At 44.5% G+C, this 21972-nt stretch overlaps 1 protein-coding gene across 1 annotated transcript in view; it reads left to right on the top strand.

The window, feature by feature from the left end:
- The first annotated feature begins 1102 nt into the window (after positions 1-1102).
- The window catches only part of LOC311132497 (microtubule-actin cross-linking factor 1, isoforms 1/2/3/4/5-like), a 235581-nt gene continuing 214711 nt past the window's right edge, over positions 1103-21972 (top strand). The window contains exon 1 of the mRNA XM_084165778.1: positions 1103-1921. Within this exon, the coding sequence (XP_084021904.1) occupies positions 1828-1921 (94 nt within the window). The 5' untranslated portion in view covers positions 1103-1827. The remainder of the gene's footprint in view (positions 1922-21972) is intronic.

Below are 21972 nucleotides of genomic sequence, written 5' to 3'. Positions count from 1 at the left end.
AACAGAGCAAAGTACAGAGAGATCCTTGACGAAAACCTGCTCCAGAGCGCTCATGACCTCAGACTGGGGCAAAGGTTCACCTTCCAACAGGACAACGATCCTAAGCACACAGCCAAGACAATGCAGGAGTGGCTTTGGGACAAGTCTCTGAATGTCCTTGAGTGGCCCAGCCAGAGCCCGGACTTGAACCCAATCTAACATCTCTGGAGAGACCTGAAAATAGCTGTGCAGCAACGCTCCCCATCCAACTTGACAGAGCTTGAGAGGATCTGCAGAGAAGAATGGGAGAAACTCCCCAAATACAGGTGTGTCAAGCTTGTAGCCTCATACCCAAGAAGACTTGAGGCTGTAATCGCTGCCAAAGGTGCTTCAACAAAGTACTGAGTAAATAGTCTGAATACTTATTTAAATGTGATATTTCAGTTTTTATTTTGACATTATGGGGTATTGTGTGTAGATTGATGAGGGGAAAACACAAATTTTAATCAATTTTAGAATAAGGCTGTAACGTAACAAAATGTGGAAAAAGTCAAGGGGTCTGAATACTTTCCAAAGGCACTATGTGTGTATATATGTTACTGGTCGAATTTGTTTTTAATCATTGGACCAACAGCCTATTGACCAAAAACAATCGACTAATTGGGGTCAGCCCTAATATCTATTGATGTTTTTGTGTCTGCAATTTAAAAAAAAATATTTATCTATTGGCTTCACCTGTGTATCTGGATAGAAGTGTGCAAAATTACTGTTTAGGTTTTAGGCTCCATGAAATACAGCACATTCTTTTAAACTGTGATGGGTGTGGATTGTTGTTGGAACAGTGGACCTTTTCTGCTCTCAACTGGCATGGCATTACATTCCATTGCCGTTAGATGGCAGGCTCTGCATTGGTTTCGTCCAAAACAAAAGCAGCTATCTTCAAAGCTGATTACTGGACACGCCATCTTTTTGAGTAAAAGCAGGTGGTGCCGTTACACCAGTCGGGATACCACCGAGGGGCGCTCCAACCCTACTTCACGCACTTGTGCCACGGCAGCCATCTCTTGACTTACAGCGACACATTTCCTCTGCTGGAAGTTTCTGGCGTGGCTGGTGGAGAGCCACTGAGCGCGAGATGTGAGAGAGAGACGGAGAGTCGCAGCCCTCAAGCGATGTCTTTAATAGAAGCGGCCATTGATTGAGCTGGGAAGAAGCATGCGGAGGAGCTAAAGCGGTTTAATCGAAGCAAGAAGACACTGATAAAAGGGAATATACGAACCGGCGTCCGGATACTATTTCTGTGGAGCCTTGTTTCTGATTTCGGAAGGAGCCATCCCACTATGACCCTCCTTGCCTTTACGCAGGCACGCTTCAGTGGCGCGCTCACGCACACACATAAAAAACATTCGCCGGGTAGGAAGGTCTGGTGGGGTTGATTTTATAGAACACTGCGAGCGATGCGCCTGGAATTGTGTATTGGTGAACACATTGGACACTAATGGGTCGATATATTCAATTAAATATCGGTAGGTTATAACGTTCACATAGACACTTATTTTACATAGGATAGAAGGTTGGAGCTTTCTGTTGCATATTTGGTCCACATATTTTATTCAAACTACGGATGACTCGACTTGTCAAGTGAGCGGCTTCACTTTTTGCTTCAACCAATTAGCCCTGCGAATCGCCACTTTCACAAGCAAACACGGGAGAGGAGCACATCCACGGTGGCTTTCAACGCAAAGCGGATTTGACAGCTGCGTTGGCGAGGAGAGGACCCCGATCCACCGTCCTGGATTACTGCGGTAGCGGGCCATTCGGCTGCTGGCCACCGGTAACAGAGGCACGATGGCCGGCTTCATCCCGGGCTTACTGCCGACCAACCATTCCCAGGAGAAGGAATTCGCCCAGGCGTACGAAGATGTTCTGGAGAGATACAAAGGTAAGGAACGAGAAGAAAGGAGTGGGCCCTGGCCTGAGTTGATCTTCGGCGAGACAGCGGGACAATGTCATAATCTCGATTGTTTCATTGTTTACGTTTAGGATAAATAGGCTACACTCACTGCGCTACTTTGTGTCCCATCTGTGTTTCATTGAGTGAAACCAACTGCGTGTGTTTCAAGTCTGATCTTGATATTAAATTGTGCCATCCAGATGCCAAAAGAAGCAGTTTTATTTAGTCCCAGGCCAGCTAACGTCAAGGAATTTCACCAAATGAGATGCACTGTATAATAGTTCATTACACAATTTATTCCCTTTGGTTGCACACATTAAAACATGGTTTTTAGTTTTAATAACTAAAACGCTACATAGCCTGAAACCAACCCCGTTTTTGGACCTACTCCACCATGTTACCACCAGCATTGAGACGTGCTGTTTTATAATCATGACGACAGGGGCTGCTTTAAAAAGGAATGCCACTGAAATTGACCGTGATGGAAGCAGGGAGGAAAGGGTGAGAGAGAGAGAGGGGGTGATGACAGTTGACATGGGTCACATCTGTGATGCTTAGGTCTTGATGAAAAGCGAGTCCTTTTTAAATTATTGTAATAAAATGCTACTCTCTTTGGGGTTGGGGTCGTGCGTGCGTGCGTGTGTGTGGTAGGGAGAGCACAAGTAATTAGTAGTTATTTCATCCTCCTAAGCAACTTCAGGTAGTCAAACAACACTTGGGAAATAACCGCAGAGGCGTAAACGGTGGGGAAGAGATTATTTAAATAATAGTTTGTTGCAGTTATGCTATGGCAACGGAGCGTATAGGTATTGTGGGGAGGGTAGGACCTACAATTATTCTTGTAACAGAGCGAAAGGTGTAGAGACATGGGTAATGACAATGAACCACAAAACCACGTACCTGAACATGTGCAGGCAGCTTAATGCTTTTCAACACACAACCATTTTGAGTGGCCTTTTAACATGTTGCTCATCCATTGCCACTGATGGCAATCTTGTATGGTGGCAGTACTTAGTAATAGCTGGTTTTATGTCAAGAATACATCTAATATATCAGTGTATATCAGCCACTAGGTTTTGTTCATTGCATCAATAAATAAGTACTTGGCAATGTTATAATCAGGCAACATGTTCATGTTGATACATGTAACAGTGAATTAGAGATTAGATACCTTTTAATCTCTTATAACTGACACAGGGAATATTTTTTTGGGACACAGTCAACCTCTCACAACCAATTAACTGAACTGTGGCTACTATGTTAAACTTGTTTTATCTTACATTGTAACCAAACTTGGAATGGTTGAGTCACACTGATGCATAGTTAAACTTTCTTGTTACTTCCAATAAGGAAACTACCAGTGTTGGGGAAGCTACTCTGAAAGAATAGTTTACCATGCTACCAGTTACTTAACACTGGAAGAAGTTAAGCTATACTAAAGCTACCCTTAACTATATTTTTCTTAACTTAACTACTTTTTCAAAGTAACTTTAGTTAACTACTTCCTGAAAATTATCATATGTAAATCTGAAATGTCATAGACTACAAATTGCAAGAACAGATCACTTAATGGTCATATGTTACCAGAATAATACAATTGAGCCTATTAAACACAAAAACTATGTTTCAAGTGAGAATTAGGCAGGTCTAAATGATTACCTACTTAACCCCTATTTTATTTTTGCAAAGAACAAGTAGTGTGTAGTTCTAGTAGTTAGCTGCACCGCTACATGGCAAAGTAATTAACTACTGAAAATACTGCCTTGATTTGAATTTAATTCAACTACCACCAACCAAGCTACTGCAAAATGTACACTGAACAAAAATATAACCGCAACATGTAAAGTGTTGGTCTCATGTTTCATGAGCTGAAATAAAAGATCCCAGAAATATTCCATATGCACAAAAAGCTTATTTCTCTCAAATGTTGTTGTTCAAATTTGTTTACATCCCTGTTAGTGAGCATTTCTCCTTTGCCAAGATAATCCATCCATCTGCCTGGTGTGGCATATCAAGAAGCTGAATAAAAAGCATTATCATTACACATGTGCACCTTGTGCTGGGGACAATAAAAGCTTAAATGTGCAGTTTTGTTACACAACACAATGCCACAGATGTCTCAAGTTTTGAGGGAGCATGCAATTGGCATGCTGACTGCAAAGAATGTCCACCAGAGCTGTTTCCAGATAATTGAATGTTCATTTCTCTACCAAACGCCTCCAATGTCATTTTAGAGAATTTGGCAGTACGTCCAACCAGCCTCACAAACGCAGACCACGTGTATGGAGTTGTGTGGGAGAACGGTTTGCTGATGTCAATGTTATGAAGAGAGTGCCCCATGGTGACGGTAGGGTTATGGTATGGGCAGGCATAAGCTACGGACAATAAACACAAATGCATTTTATCAATTGCAATTTGAATGCACAAAGATACCGTGACGAGATCCTGAGGCCCATTGTCGTGCTATTCATCTGCTGCCATCACCTCATGTTTCAGCATGATAATGCACTGCCCCATGTTGCAAGGATCTGTATACAATTTCTGGAAGCTGAAAATGTCCCAGTTCTTCCATGGCCTACATACTCACCAGACATGTCACCCATTGAGCATGTTTGGGATGCTCTGGATCGACGTGTACAACAACGTCTTCCAGTTCCCGCCAATATGCAGCAAATTGGCATAGCCATTGAAGAGGAGTGGGACAACATTCCACAGGCCATAATCAACAGCCTAATCAACTCTATGCGAAGGAGATGTGTTGTGCCGCATGAGGCAAATGGTGGTCACACTAGATACTGACTGGTTTTCTGATCTACGCCCCTACTTTTATTTTTTAAGTGTCTGTGACCAACCAATTCATATCTGTATTCCCAGTCATGTGAAATCCAAAGATTAGGGTGTAATGAATTTATTTCAATTGACTGATTTCCTTTATATGAACTGTAACTCAGTAAAATCTTTGAAATTGTTGCGTTTTATATTTTTGTTCAGTATAGTTCAATTACTATTAACTATTCCCCAACACTGGAAAATACTACCAGTGGTTCCCCTAGAAATAGTCATTGGCGTGGGGCAAAGGCCCTGAAGTAACCTGCAATAGAATCCTCCTTGGTGGCCAAGGCCCTCAGTCTACCCAGAACCATAGACGCTTGACTCTGTTTTCTGTCATCACTAAGATGCAGCTTGTCCTTTCTGTACCTTCCAAAGGTAGTTTACACAATAGAACATGCATACAGATCACACATAGAGGTCATATAGGTTTGTGTCTATGATTCCCCTCTGGTGGTCTGACTGCAGTGTTGGTTTATGCAAAGAACTTGATCCTACGCCCCCTTTCTTACCGTGTGTGTCACTTGTGGCAGTTCCATGAACAAAGGAGTGAGAAATGTGAACTGTCGGGTGCTGACTGCATCGCTTGACTATAATTTGAGGAGGCTATATGATACTGGTTAAATCATTCAGGAGAGAGGCTGTGTGTTGTCTCAAAGGAAGGCATCCCTCTGACTGTGTGTGTATGTGTTGTTCAGGGAGTTGACGGGTTCTCAATTACAATTGACAGGATATCCAAGGAAAAGCTAAGGCACAGGTACATGACTCATAAAATGGACTTGTGTCTCTGAGGCCAAAGACTGACACCAGTTTCAGGGGTATAAGACTGACAGATGATAAAGTTGTTTCCTGATAAAAGTTGAGGAAAAAACGAGCCAAGGAAAGCTCGGCTGAAAGGCTTACAAGGAAACTAGAGAAAGTCAGATTTAGTTGACAAGTTCAAGAACTGACTTTAGGCCTCTTGTTCCACCACTTCTAGTTCCCCCCCACATTACATAGCCTAAATAGAACCTTCCAGACTGTCTGTATGTGCAGTTCAACCAGACAGATCCACAACCTCCCTGACCTGAGTGCTTTCCATCCATCCAGGCTTGTTGTTGCCATCCATTAATGTGCCTGCCAACTCATGCCAGCTCTGTCCTGCGACTTTGTCTGTTGTTTCCACAGCTACTAGCTAGGCTCTGTTGCTTGTTGTTTACCCCCTAAGCAGACAGGAAGAGCGGGATGGATGGTAGGAGCTCCCTCCCTGTGGCCTTTTCACCCCCACAGTCCTCGTATTATTCTGCTCTGCAGTCACGCACATAAACTGACACACACACTGGCACTCAGTCGGGCACAGACACACTGTCGTCTCACACACATACAGTACATTCACAGTTTCGGACACTCACACTTCACAGAATGCGATTACACTCGCACTCCCACACAGGCTTCGCACAGATTTTTACTTACACATTTCCACACTCACTGTGCATATTCTGATGGAGACAACGAGCGGAAACTTACAGAAGAATATCAGGAAGTGTTCGTATTTCCCCTCTGGAGTTGTGCTGACGCTGGTGTCCCCAGTTTTTATGGCGTACAGGAAGTGACAGGTCGTTCGAGGCCTGTTCTTCCTGTCTCCAATTCGCCACACGCAGACATGTACAGTACCCCGGGTCGTTCCACTGCTTCATTAAACTCTTATCTACGCGGTGCTTTGAATATTATGGCGGCCTGTGAAAACTGGTGCCACTGAGAGAGTCAGTTCAGCTGGCTGGACTTGAATTAGGGGTGAATTGGGGAAACAACTGCCAGATGGTGAAGCGTGATTCATCACTCCAGAGAACGCGTTTCCACTGCTCCAGAGTCCAATGGCGGCGAGCTTTACACCACTCCAGCCGACGCTTGGCATTGCGCATGGTGATCTTAGGCTTGTGTGTGGCTGCTCGGCCATGGAAACCCATTTCATGAAGCTCCTGACGAACAGTTATTGTGCTGACGTTGCTTCCAGAGGCAGTTTGGAACTCGGTAGTGAGTGTTGCAACCGAAGACAGACAATTTTTACGCGCTACGTGCTTCAGCACTCGGCGGTCCAGTTCTGTGAGCTTGTGTGACCTACCACTTCGTGGCTGAGCCGTTTGTTGCTCCTAGACGTTTCCACTTCACAATAACAGCACTTACAGTTGACCGGGGCAGCTGTAGCAGGGCTGACTTGTTGGAAAGGTGGCATCCTATGACGGTGCCACGTTGAATGTCACTGAGTTCTTCAGTAAAGCCATTCTACTGCCAATGTTTGTCTATGGAGATTGCATGGCTGTGTGCTCGATTTTATACACCTGTCAGCAACGGGTGTTGCTGAAATAGCCGAAACCACTAATTTGAAGGGGTGTCCACATACTTTTGTTTATATAGAGTAAGTGTGGATAGTCCCGAATTGTTCCATAATGGGTTTTGGTGATTGAAACTGTAACCTCCCCTGGTTTGGGTCTGACTGAATGTGTGCTGGAGAGAGAACGAGAGGGGAGACTGCGACACGAATGAACGATTTGGATGGAGGGGTTGGATTGTTAAAGCTGGATTTTTCCACGTGGCCTAGTTTCCCTCCCTGCATCCCTGGTTCCTGTTTGCCTCGGCCCACACGGTAGAATGCGGTATGCATGAACACAACCCCTCATTCCTCCCTCTATCATTCTATCTCTCTGGCTCTTTAAGTGCATCTTCTTGCGGTCTCCCATCCTTTTTTACACTTATTCGTCCTCGCATATCAGTTATCCCCCCCCTCTCCCTCTCTGTCCTCTGAGTATGGGTGGAACAAACTCTCTGTTTTCAGTCTCTCTAGGCTTTTCCTCCTCAGGGCTCATTGCATAACTCCTCTCCAGCTGATTTCTGGAAAAGTATAATCAATGCTGTGTGTGTGTTTAGGGAAGAGGGGGTTCAACCATTTACATCTAGGCACTTACTAGGTTCTTGCTTCTGCACATGTGTACTTATATAGGGTGTGTGTCTGCTCTCTGCAGAGCCCTTGGAGCGGTGCCTTGAGTAAAATCGATAATGAGGCTCCAGCAGGCCAGAGAAGCCGAAAGAGGGGCTCTACTGTGACATCTGGATCGCTCCTGTACCACACACACCTCAGAAGCACTCCTCTATATGCCAGCCCTGTGCCAACACACGTGTGTGTGTGAAGGAGGATGTGTAGGTTATCAAATTGAGGGGGTAGAGATGTCAAGATGAAGGGAGATGGGGTGGGGGTTAAGTGTATCACTGCAAAAAGAGAGGGGAGGATAGGGAGAGGGGGAGGAGAGAAGCTGTTAATGAATTAATCATGGAGTCCTGTGCTAAAGCACTATGTGGGGACTGTGGCCTGGAGAGCATTGATTAGAGATGGATGCAGAAGAGAGCCGCTCTGCCTGTCTGTCCCTAGCAACACACAAACAGAACTGGTGTTCCCCTCCCCAACCCTAGAGATATACTAGCCTCTCTCTCTCATTACCGTAACAATGTGCAGTATTAGCATAGGTGTTCAGGAGAATAATGATAATACGCTTTGCATGTCTTAATACTGGGATTACCTTATGTTCTCTCTCCTATTACTTTTCACTGCACAGGTGCATGTGCTGCAAATCAGCTAAGAGAAAGCTGATCTCACAAAGGGCTCCCAGTTTCTCCCTATATTCCTCCCTTTCATTATCTCTCTCCCTCTGGCTTGGATAGGAGCCAGGTGAGGTGCTGCAAAGCAGCTATGACGAGGCTACAGCTCTCTCACCGAAACCCTCAGTCTCTACATTTCTCTTTCGTTATCTCTCTTCCTCTACTCCTCCCTCTCTTTCTGATCCAGAGGAGAGCCAGTAGGGCGGTTTACATGGTGAATCTATACCGCCCTTTCACCATGCTGTCCTCCTGACATGCTATCCATCCGTCTCCATCCTGGAGGAATCGACTGCTGACTAGCCTAGATTGTTCTCCAAGGAGAGGGTGGTCTATTCTGTCACACAAGACTAAGTGCATCTAGACTGTGTATGTTGAGTAGGCCTTGATCCCATTGATTTGAAATTATATTACAAACCGGGATCTGGCAGCAGGCTGTGGATTAGGTGAGTATTGAATGAGAGTCAGTATGATTCCAATGGGTCAGCAGGTGAATATCTCAGTTCAGTATTGCTGTTTACCGTTCTATTTGACTGTGTGTGACTAAGAGTTGTGAGAACCTGCTGGCCCATGGCTTGTGACTGGATGTCTCGGTCCCAGGAAGAATCTCACTCTTAATCCTCCAGCTCGTGACTCTCAGCTGATCCAGTCGTTATAGGACAGTAGATCCCAGATATCACGGCTACCATGCCGTTACAGGTCACACTGTTGTTAGGTCATACACACAGTCAGAAAGACATTCAGAGTTTGAGAAACATGTAATTTGAACCCTGAAGAAATGGGAGATGGTATGGCATTATTAGGCTAACCCCTGTTCTGAGTGTGTGTGCGCATCAGACTAATCGCTCTTGCCGTTCCGCGACGGCGCTTGTTACTCTTTTCGCAGTGTGTTTGCAGTCTATGATCCTATGAGCCTGTCTGTGTGTGTGGATGTGTTTCTACTCCGTGTGTGTGGATGTGTGTGCGTGTCTGAAAGCTTTAGATGTGGGGCAGATTTTGCCATTCAAATCAGTCCTAATGTATAATATGTGGTGATGCCAATGTAGACAGACCAAATCTCGTTCATCCACTTTACTACACCGCAGTATGTCCCTATGAGACGTCAGCCAGGACACCCCCACCGATGGGACACAGTGGAATGGCCCACTCCTTCTCAGCATTCCTCTGCTTGATGTGGCACCTTCCATTTACTCCCCTGGCCTAATCAGACGGTGATGCTTTGGTGCTTATGTGATTGTGACTTAATGCCCTCAACATGGAGAGAAGGATGGATCACTTAGGTATAGTGAGGATCTTTGTATTGGCATATTTGCAGCCTACTGGGTGGGGATATTTCCCCAATTTAATATGCAGGTAATTTTCCTTTTATAGAGATATAATAGTTATTTATTTCAACAGATGCTTTTATCCAAAGCGTATAAGCCACTTATAGTTAATACATTTTTTCAGTATATGTGGCCCATGTAGGACTCAAACCTGTAACTAGTGTTGCAAGCACAATGCAACCAAATAAGCTGTAGGAACCGTTTGACTACCTTGTGTGGCAGCCTATATACCATGGACGTGAACTTTTTGCCTCTTGTAGACCTTGGACAATAGCACATCCTACACTACATTCCATTGCTTTTGTGCACCTGCCATTGACTCAAATGTGCGAATCCGGTTGTTGTGAATGAGCTTCCTGCTTTTTGTGCAAGGTTTCCATTGACCCATCTTTATTCAACAAGCGATGTCGCAAAAAAAAAAGCGTTGTGTAATGGAAACGGCAGATATTGGAGAAATGTTCTAAAGATCAACAATTTTTATCCGTTCAAGGGGTGTTTTGTTAAATATTTGTCAATTATTGCATTCTGTCCATGCTGGCTTTCACAGGCTACCTGTGACATGAAACTGATAGGTGGGAGAGCATACAGGTTGTCGACCATTTATGAATGTGTAATTTGCCTAAATGTGTAATGGAAACACTTCAACCACTATATTTTGATTCAACACTGTAGGTTTTCACGAATGGTTTGTTTAGGTGTGACATCATTACATCCAGCTGTTTCGCTCGACACGAGATAGTTAAATGGAAAAGCACCCTAGCAGGAAATTGTCGCATCTACAGTATTTTCTATGCGAACGGCCTGAAAAATCACTGCACAAGTTAATGGAAACATAGCAAGTGATGATTGATTGAAATCCTTTATTACCCATTAGAAACTGAAAAACTACAGCTTCATTGGCTTTACATGGTCATAGACAAACATGGACAGTGCAGTATCAACACCAGAAAACCCCTCACACATACAGTAGTAGGCTATATCAGTGAGCAAGTTTGAAGAATACAGTAGTCACCACTCACTCCTTGATAAAGCGTTCATCATACCATTCCTATGAGAGAACTGCCCTCCCTCCCGCTCTCCATTGATGCAGGAGGGCCACAGACAGTGTCCACTCCTCCGCTTCATCCTTGTCATGTCTGATTACCTTTAGTGGCCTTCTCTTTCCTCTCATCATCCCGTCTTTCTCCCCCTCCCTTCCCCCTCCTCGCTGTCTCTCGTCTGGCATTCTGTCTAGGTCTCATCGCTCTCGCTTTTTCTCTCCCTTCTCTTTTTGTCTCTCTTTCCCTCTCTTGCGCTCGGTCTCTCTCATGTCTTTACTAGGTCAATAGTCACCGGTAGTGGTAATCTGATGTGGGCTCCAGCTTTGTTAAATAAATGGCAATGATTTCTATGCCAGAGTGTGTGTCTCTGTGCGTTTGTGTCTTTAATTTGGTCGGTGCTTATATTTTTTCCTATTTTACACATGTACTAGTGAATACGCATGTGTGAACTGGAAATTATATATTTTTTGCATATCCCAACTATCCCTGGGACACCCTCGGAGAGTGGTTTCACGGCCAGGGTCTGCCATTATCAACGGCGACCCTGGAGCAATTAACATTTAGACAGGTGCAGTGAAATGGGGTGTTTTACATATTAGTAAGGGTTACGTGCCTTGCTCAAGGGCACATCGACACATTTTAACCTTGTCGGCTTAAGGATTTGAACTAGCAACCTTTCAGTTACTTGCCCAACACTCTAATAGCTCAGCTATCTGCCGCCCTGTGCCTGCGTGCGTGCATATCTCCCCTTGTAAATGCCGTATCCTGTCAATTTAATTGCCACTGCCAGTACAATATCGGTGAATCATTTTCCACTGGAACAAAATCCTTTCTCTACAAGGGCCTATCATTTGTTATGCGATCAACGGTAAATTGATAGATTTAAAATGACCTCCATTTTATAAACTGGTAATTCATTTATGGAATTCCTATTTTTATATTGTCGGGATATTAGATTTGTATCGATCACAGGTTTGTTATCTCTAAATCCTGACCTTTGTTAATCTAGGTTTTATAAAAGACTCTTATTACATTTGTTCTCTAATTTAGCGTCCGATTACATAATAGATATGGGAGACATGGTGATGTGAGTTCCTCAAGGTGACTTTGTTTGCCGTAAAGATCTCCCACTGATCTTCTCTGTCATGCTGTTTCAAGTACAGCCCGCATGCATTCCTAACAAGGTTGTCTGCTCGCCTCTGGCCCGACGTGAAATAAACAAGTCTTTGTTGATAGAAATGAAATCTAGGCTAACCTAGGTCCAAACCCTAAGTGTGCTCAAGGCTTGCAAATAAACAGTTAAATCATCATTATGACCATAATGGAATGTTATTGTTACGATTTATATATCTGAGATAAAATGCAGTAAAGTATGAAACATTAAGGCATAGTTGGTACAATATGTTTAATTTAGACTCATACTAATTCCTCCAGTTCTGTAGAAGATGATACACATTTGACTCTTTTCCTTTGGCAATACAACTATCATCTTTACACTGGGATTAGTGAAGTCAAAGAGAGGGTGAGCTCCAGACAATCCCTCAGTGTTCAAAGAGAGAAGGGAAGTTTTGAAAGTGACTGAGGAGGAGGGAAAGGAGCTGAATTGGAAGCTGATAGTGAGACTCCCAAATTAAAGGAAAAGGATGTGCGAGAGGGGAGAAGGAGTGAATTAATCAATGGAGTCTAACTTTGAGAGGAGTAGTTTGCAGGTTTGGGGAATTGGGGCAAATTTCATTTAGCTCGCTACAGGAAAGGAATTGGTAAAGCAAATAGGCAATTTAAAATTAATTGATTTTAGTTGCAGTACATCTCATGAATTCCCCCCCCCCATTTTAAAGTGTATTGTAGCCCAATCCCGATGGTGAGGATTTGGTCAAATCCAAATGTACAATCCACATGTTAGCATTATGAGCACATTTGCAGGGAAATTTGCCACTAAATAACTTAAACTGTAATCCCTTTCAAAACAGAATGATTAATCTAAAAGCCAGCACAGAAAGACCTCCTTTTATGTTAGGCCACCTTTCCCTCCCAATGCTAATGCTAGCTAGCTTATCAGACAGACTGAGTGAAATGCCTCTGTCTCTTAACTGTGTGCTCATAATGAATGTCTGTGGTTTGGATATGACCAATTTAGCCGCTAAGTAGTGGTGATCAAACCGTGGCTGACTCATCTGACAGTGGACATAGTGATGGATTGCACCACTTTATCTGCTTGTCTGCGTTCGCTACTACTGCTCTGTAAGCCAGGGGGTATAGAGTAGGTAGCATAGTTTTTACTTATGTGCAATAGGTTATTTTTCTGTGTGGATGTATGTAAAGATGTGTGTGTGCTGTGCTAATCTGTTAAGGTGTTTGTTTGAGTGAATGTGTGCGTCTGTGCATTCTGAGTGTGGTGTGTGTGTATGTGCGTGCTAGGGCCGGGACGAAACCAGTATCGCGATACTCGTTAGGATCGTGGCAAGGAAAGAAAACATGAAGAAGATTTAACATCTTTAGGTAAACCGCCCTAATGTCCCCACAGTTGACCGTACGTACATATCCCAACCAGAAGCCATGGATTACAGGCAACATCCGCATTGAGCTAAAGAGCTGCCGCTTTCAAGGAGCGGGACACTAATCCGGACGCTTATAAGAAATTCCGCTACGCCCTCAGACAATCCATCAAACAGGCAAAGCGTAAATATAGGATTAAGATTGAATCCTACTATACCGGCTCTGACGCTCGTCGGATGTGGCAGGGCTTGAAAACGATTACGGACTACAAAGGGAAACCCAGCAACGAGCTGCCCTGTGACGCGAGCCTATCAGACGAGCTAAATGCCTTTTTATGCTCGCTTCGAGGCAAGCAACACTTAAGCATGCATGAGCGCACCAGCTGTTCCGGTTGACTGTGTGATAACGCTCTCGGTAGCCGATGTGAGCAAGACCTTTAAACAGGTCAATATTTACAAAGCCGCGGGGCCAGACAGATTACCAGGACGTGTACTCAAAGCATGCGCGGACCAACTGGCAAGTGTCTTCACTGACATTTTCAACCTCTCCCTGACCGAGTCTGTAATACCTACATGTTTCAAGCAGACCACCATAGTCCCTGTGCCCAAGGAAGCGACGGTAACCTGCCTAAATGATTACCGCCCCGTAGTGCTTTGAAAGGCTGGTCATGGCTCACATCAACAGCATCATCCCAGATACCCTAGACCCACTCCAATTCGCATACCGCCCCAACAGATCCACAGATTACGCAATCTCAATCGCACACCACACTGCCCTTTCCCACCTGGACAAAAGGAACACCTATGTGAGAATGCTATTCATTGACTACAGCTCAGCGTTCAACACCATAGTGCCCACAAAGCTCATCACTAAGCTAAGGACCCTGGGACTAAACACCTCCTTCTGCAAATGGATCCTGGACTTCCTGACGGGCCGCCCCCAGGTGGTGAGGGAAGGAAACAACACGTTTGCCACGCTGATCCTCAAGACTGGGGCCCCTCAGGGGTGCGTGCTCAGTCCCCTCCTGTACTCCCTGTTCACCCATGACTGCATGGCCAGGCACGACTCCAACACCAAGTTTGCTGATAACACAACAGTGGAATGCCTGATCACCGACAACGACGAGACAGCCTATAGGGAGGAGGTCAGAGACCTTGCAGTGTGGTGCCAGGACAACAACCGCTCCCTCAATGTGAGCAAGACAAAAGAGCTGATCGTGGACTACAGGAAAAGGGGGGCTGAACAGCCCCCCATTAATATTGACGGGGTTGTAGTGGAGCGGGTCGAGAGAATTTCAAGTTCCTTGGTGTCCACATCACCAACGAACTATCATGGTCCAAACACACCAAGACAGTCGTGAAGAGGAGACTGAAAAGATTTGGCATGGGTACCCAGATCCTCAAAAAGTTACACAGCTGCACTATCGATAGCATCCTGACCGGTTGCATCACCGCCTGGTATGGCAACTGCTCGGCATCTGACCGTAAGGCCCAGTACATCACTGTGGCCAAGCTCCCTGCCATCCAGGACCTATATACTAGGTGGTGTCAGAGGAAAGCCCAAAAAATTGTCAAAGAATCCAGTCATAGACTGTTCTCTCTGCAAGCGGTACCGGAGCGCCAAGTCTAGGACCAAAAGGCTCCTTAACAGCTTCTACACCCAATCCATAAGATTAATTGTTCAATCAAATGGCCACCCGGACTATTTACATTGACCCCCCCCCCCCCCCATTTAGTTTTTACACTGCTTCTACCCGCTGTCTATTATCTATGTATTGTCACTTTACTCCTACCTACATGTACAAATTACCTCAACTAACCTGTACCCCCACACATTTACTCGGTACCGGTACCCCCTGTATATAGCCTCGTTATTGTTATTTTATTGTGTTACTTTTTAATTATTTTTTACTTTCTTGAACTGCGTTGTTGGTTAAGGGCTTGTAAGTATTTCATGGTAAGGTCTACACCTATTTATTTTCCAAGCTATAGCACCCAATACTTTTAATAAAGCAGGTTTTTAAAGAACCAAAGTGTTTGGTCTGCTTCGTGTTTTCATTTTTTCCATAGATAAAATATTGCGATACTGCTATTGTCCTTGCCCTAGAACTGCATGCCCATGCAAAATAGTTATTAGTGACAGAGAGACCTGACACGCCTCAGCCAGGTGGATATGGTCCATCTGTTGGGGGGCGGGGTCTCTGCCACCTCTCTAATCACCCAGATTTACCCACAGAGCCTGGAGTGTAGTGCAGTGTCCCACCAGGCTGTCTCGCTCACGAGCATGCGCTCCCCCTCCCTCCTTAGAGGAGTGAGAAAATGAATGAGATGCTATTGGATAGACCGAAGAAGGTGGAGGAGCAGAGTGAATCAGAGCAGCACACACACATGCTCCCGCTGAATGAGAGAGTGTTTTGGTTGACTGAGACAGACCTATATCGCTTGGCTATTAGTTAACAATGATGTTAGCTCAAGCAACATTGGCATATAGCTACGTTGACTAAAAGCAATGCTAGCTAAAATCCCTTTAGGCTGCTTCGTGCTCTTTAATAGAAGGACAGTTATTTTATTTCACTTTAAAATGTGTGCCGAACAATAACCATTGATTTCAAAGTTTAACAAACCATGTAACTCTATGCACAAGGACTACTTTTAACAATTTCCACTAAACATTTTTCAAAAATGAATTTCGTGGAAGAACTTTGGTAACAGAATTACGGTAAAATCTCCCTCAGGTTTTTATGCGACCATGTTTTCCAAACACTCTGTTAAATATCTGCTCCGAATTAAGATTCAAAGATGTCTGCAGAAAGAATGGGGTGTCAGCTTTGACATGGCACCTTGAGTTTGAAAAAATATATTTAGGTGATTGAACTACAGTAAGTGAAGTAGATTTACACCCGGTAACAGGTTGTCGTTTCCCACGGGGGGCCAGTATGAAAAATTTATGCACTCACTAACTGTAAGTCGCTCTGGATAAGAGCGTCTGCTAAATGACTAAAATGTATTGTAATGTACTCTACTGTGCTTTACTCACTGTACTGTGATATCCAAACTTGTAAAACAAAGGTCTATGATGGGTTCAGAAAATATCTGAAAGATATATGTGGGTTTTTGGTAAAGGAATTACAAGGCGCAAGGCAATATTTCTTAAACTTGCAGAAGGTAAACAATGTCTCCCAAACTAAATATGTGTTGATATTAGTTGGCAGTGCTCTTTTACTTTTTTGAAAGACTTTTTCTGGTAGATGTTTTCTAAGACCCCTTTTCCATCTGTTTATCCAGAAATCAAAGCCTTTACTTATGCCTCATTTCTTAGATGGAAAATGGTTGGAAAATGTATCTATGCCTTCATTTCCCCAAATTAGACTCTTAGCTTTCATTTGACACCCAATTTGCTATGCTCCTTTGAACACACGTTGGTGTTCATGTGTCCTTTTCGATGGAAATGTCCTTCTGCAACCAGGGGAGAAGAAGTGGAAAAGTGGGGGATGGGCACTTCACTCCTTCTCTTCCAGGTTAGCTGGTCTCCCCGTCTGCCACCCCTCTTTTTGTAATCCCCCTCTCTCCCATTCCTCCCTCCCTTCCTAATCTGTCGTTCCTTCACTCTGCCTCTCCCTCCTTAATCCAAGCGTTTTAATCAGCACTCTAAGACAATGCCATTCCAAGAGGAGGGATAGAGGGATGGATGGAGAAACCCAGCACTTATAGGTGTAAGGGGCTGGCAGGGGGATGAGGGAATATGGGAGGAAGGATAAGAGGAGGAGAGAGGGAGGGGAGTGCAAAGGTGGGAGGTAGGGATGGAATGATGATGGGAGCGAGAGAGGTAAAGGATGTGGCATGTGGTGGGGAAAAGAGTGAGGGATGGGAATGGAGGGATGAAGGGAGAGGGAGGGAGGGGTGGTGTAGTAAAGCCTTCTGTTGGTGATGCTCCCCTCAGGAGGCATGAGGAGGATCAATGAGCTCTGCAGTCTGGCTGGGATGAAGTGTGTGTGTGTGTGTGTGTGTGTGTGTGTGTGCGACTGCACATGCGTGGTCTAGAGGTACGAGTAAGTAGCACATTTGTCTTCTTGTGCATGCTTTGTTTCTGGTTGGTCATGTTTGTACTTTATCTTGTCAGTACAGGGACAGCGTACTGTATAGATGATGCCTTTTTAAGAATCTGTGAATCACTGTATGTCTCTATGCATAAGTGTGATTGAGTAACTTTTAGAACCATGTCCGCAATCCTTCTATATGCGAACAGTATGTGGGATTTCCAGGAGTGTCTTAGAGTGCTTCTATAAATGGTGTGTGTGTCAGGCCTCCGTGAGTATAGTGACTAGTGTGCTAGCAGTGTAGTGTGACACAGCAGAACAGAGTGAGAGATGCAGGGCTGGGAAAACATTCCTGAAATAACGAGGAGAGGAAGTGGAAGCCATCTTCTACCGCTCACAGGAGCAGTGTGTGGAGTGGAGGGGAACTGAAAAACACATAGTCTAACAGGCAGGCAGACACATTCGGCACACACACACACAAACATCACTTAACATGATAAAACCCAGCTTCACAGCTCAGTCACATTGCCCTCATGTACTGTAGGTCCTCCCAAACACCATGTTTACAGTGTAGCTAAGCTGATAACTGGAACCACTGGCAGACAGTTCCCTCCATGCAGAGACGTCTATCACGGAACTGCACCAACAGCTGTTTTCGCTTCTGTTTATGGCCCAGTTTTATCCTCCTCTGCTCCATTTGCATGTTAATTACTAAATGAATGCTTGTACAGTAATATCTCTATTGTAAATTGGGGAAGAATTGACTACTTTCCGAAAGTAATGAGAAAGTTTGCAGTAAGACAGTATGATAAAAGTGATGGTGGCGATGAAGAGGAGGAGAATGTGGAAGCTGGAGTGATGAAGTAAGAGAAACGGTAAGGTTAGAGCAGCCTTATGTTGTAGAGAGCGAGAGAAGCAAGACTGATGCCCTTGAGGAAGAAAGCCCGTCAACTTAATCTTTACATTCCAGACTGCTTGGATAACAGGTATGCCCCATAGGCTTTAAAGAGAAAAACCATTAAAATTGACCGTGTGTCTGTGTGCTCAAATCTGTGCATTTGTGTGCATCACGAAGCAGTCATGATCTATTCATTCTGGCATGTGGTGGCATGGATGTGTTTTTCACTTTTTTTTTTTGTTGCTACACCCACATCTGTTTCATAAACATCCCCATCTAGCGTCCTCTTGTCACCTCGTATTATAAGATTTCTAAATCCTATAAAATGTGCAATCTTATTTACTTCTTAAAAAAAGTTGATGAAAGGAGTTCCTTTTGGGAAATTTCATCTGAGAAACTGGCTTGGCTGGGCATCAAACAGCTAGCTGCTAGGCTAGGCTAACCTCTGGCTAACACAGACCGCTGGGCCTTCAGTCTCTGGAAGTGGAGATATTTTTAAATAGTTATGAATATTGAATTAGTTTGGCTGTAACAGACTGGCCTTATTTCAGTGGCTGTCTAACAACTAGGCCAGTTTATGGGGATACATTTGCCTGTCAGTGATTGCCCAATTTAGAGCATTGCTTCTGATTGGGGTGGTGTGCATTTTTGTTTTGACTTTGTGATAGCCTACCTTTATGTGTAGTCCTACAGGTAACTGCCAAAATAAAGGAAACATTCGAGCAAATTAGGGATTCAAAGTATATTGAAATAGGTGCTTCCACACAGGTGTGTTTCCCCTCATGAAAAAATGCCCAGTTGCCCATTATTTTGGCTACCATGGCTATAAGGAAGAGATCTCAGTGACTTTGAAAGAGGGGTCTCAAAGGAGCATAGGGGGTTTAAAGTGTGTTTGTGTGTCTCTCAATCACCAGATCTCAACCAAATTGAACCCTTATGGGAGATTCTGGAGCCGCGCCTGAGACAGCGTTTTATAGAGTTCCAGACACTAGTAGAATCTATGCCAAGCCACATTGAAGCTGTTCTGGCGCAATGCCCTTTTAAGACACTTTTATGTTGGTTTTTCCTTTATTTTGGAACTGACCTGTATATGTTTAAAGCATGATTTTGAGGATTTGTCGTTAGTATTGGTTTTGTCTGTTGATGTGTGTGTGGGCATGAACCGGACATGGTAGGCACAATCTGCTTGTACCTGCGGCAGACTGACAGACCGTGATCGTGCAGAACATGTTGTGGCGTGTGTGTCTGTGTCGGGGGTGATTGGACAGATTAGGCAGACGCTCCATACATCTGCTTCGGTACAACGCACACCTAGATTTTCTTTCTTGAAGCTCAATATAAATATGCTTACACACACACAGTGTTTCTGGAGAGTAAAAGTTCACAGGTGGATTAGAAGAGAGAGAGAGAGTACAGACATATAGCTATGAGCCATAGTTATAGCCGTGCCTGGGATTGCCTGCCAGGCTTTTTAGATCTCACATGATCGCTACCTTTGACTTCACATGCAAAGTGTTCTCCACACCTCTTGGCTGCAATTGGCATGTCTCCAGTAACTAACCAGGATATAGAACACTGTCTGACATTTAATACCAGTGCACAGGACAAGATGAAACTGAGATAGTAGAGGAGATTGTAGGCAAATCCGGTAAAAAATACTTTCGTCACCATGGATTAAAACTAGCATTACATTACTCAAAATATTCAAATAGGGTTTGAGGCAACTCTTTACCAAATTGCATTTCAACTAAGATTTGATATGTTACGTCAATACTGGGATCTTTCATGTTTCCCTTTGAGCTAATGGTATTTCAAATGGCTGTAGAGGGAGGTGGTGAATGAAGAGGCAACCTTTTGAGGAAACATTTCCTAAGGCATCAGGAGGCTTCTTCTGCACTTCCTCCTTACAGATGCCCTTTGACCACCACCTTGGCGTGGTGTCTGTGACCGCTCACCTCTGTGTTGTCTCAGGGGAAGTCTCAACAGCCAAGGGACAGCAGGTGTGGGAGGCCTGAGATACTGCTGAGCTGTTAATTAATGACCTGTGATCAGTAGCCTTGTAGACTCACTGACTGAACCCCCCCCCCCCCCCCCCCCCCCCCCCCCCGTGATGTGTGTGTCCCTCTTGGTCTCCTCTCGGTCTCTCTCGCTCTCTCTCAGATTCTGTGCCTCTTCCTCTCTCTATGGTCATTACTCACCCTCTTTAGTCCTACTCTCTCTCTCTGCACACTCATTACTTCTTCCGTTTGACCTTCAGTGTCTATATGTCTTATCTATCCCCTCTATATCTCTCCCCTAATCTGACTGCTCTGCCTTCTGTCCTAGTGCCCTGCTACTAATACCTTCTCTTGTGCCCTACATCATGGGATTGATTGTTATCTAGCACTTGGCCATCTTCCCCTGCAATGTCCCCGTGATATACTATACAAAGTATATTAGGTGTGTACCAAGGCACTGCTCTGTTCCCACTATTTTTCTAGCAGCCTCCATGTTCCATTGCTCTCTCTGCAAACTCTGGCTTTATAAACGTTGCTTACTTTACAGGCTCATTTTACCATTGAGCTAAATATATTGTGCATAATTATACTATAAATGAAATTGCACTATAAACACTACTTTTAAAAAAGCACACCACCCAAATCAGAAGCGATGCTCAAAATGTTACTCACCACTCCTAATAGCACTCTTAAAGCTCTGTATAAAAACAAGACTAACACAACTAAATAAAGTCGCTTCATTTGATTAGGTCTTGCTAGTTACAGTCTATTGTGGTAAAGGTTGCGAAGGTTTCGAATACTCAACACGCAAAACACCCGGTGGGCGTAGTTTATTTTTAGAGAAAGACTCACAAGGTCTATTTTCATCTGGGGAGGAAGAGAATAGAGGTCTGTTTAATGAGCTCCACCCTTCCCCTGTTCATTACTTAACAAGGTCTGCATTCTGGAACATTCCACAGTAGAAGAGATGGGAGCCACATTCTGTTATAGCACCTTTACACAATTTCTAACAGCCACACATTTAGTCACAACACCTGTAGTGAACACAGCTAGACCTATTGAAATACATGTGGTTAGCTTGTTACAATTTTTCCATGACAACTGGTCCAGGGTCAGTTTACTGTGTAGGTCAATGGTTTAACTTGGGTCTATGGGGGAGAGAATAGCAGGTCCTAAATCAGTTCTTAGGGGCAGAAAGTAATCAGAGCCTCTTGCTGTGGCTAGATGTCTTGTTCAGGCTGACACAGAGCTGTGGTCTCGCTCCAGTAAACTCCTCACCAGGGCTCTGGAAATGAGTGGGCGGCTTGGTGCTACAGGGACACGTTTTGAATCAGGAAACTGGTCAATGTGATGGAGAGCCGTCTGTCACGTCATGGCTCCAGAGACCTAGTTCTGCTGCTTGAGCACTGCGGTGGTCTTGCTCCAACAAGCTCCTCTTAAGGCCGTGGAGTGGGTGGGTATGAGCGCCACTAGATCACAGCACTGCGGACTGCTATTTGCCCATTCACTGGGTACACACATCAATAGCGGGGAGCTATGGGGGGAGGAAGAGGAGGGGGAGCAACAAAGGCCAAGAGAGAAAGGACAGAGGGAGGGAGGAGAGTGCACAGTGGTGGTGTTTGTCAGAGGCAAATGAATGAGTTGAGGCCTTTAACTCTGCTCTCTCTGCTCTCCTCCCTCTTTCTCTGCTCTCTCTTTCCTCTATCTGCTCGCCCTCTCTCTGCTCGATCTCTCCCCCTACATCTCTGATCTCTGGCCCTCTGGTGGAAGTTAGGTTTGTTTCTCTCACTT

Source organism: Coregonus lavaretus (genome assembly GCF_964263955.1).
Source record: "Coregonus lavaretus genome assembly, chromosome: 7".
Lineage (NCBI taxonomy): Eukaryota > Metazoa > Chordata > Actinopteri > Salmoniformes > Salmonidae > Coregonus > Coregonus lavaretus.
Note: the sequence above shows the minus strand (reverse complement) of the source record. Positions and strands in the feature narration are given on the sequence as shown.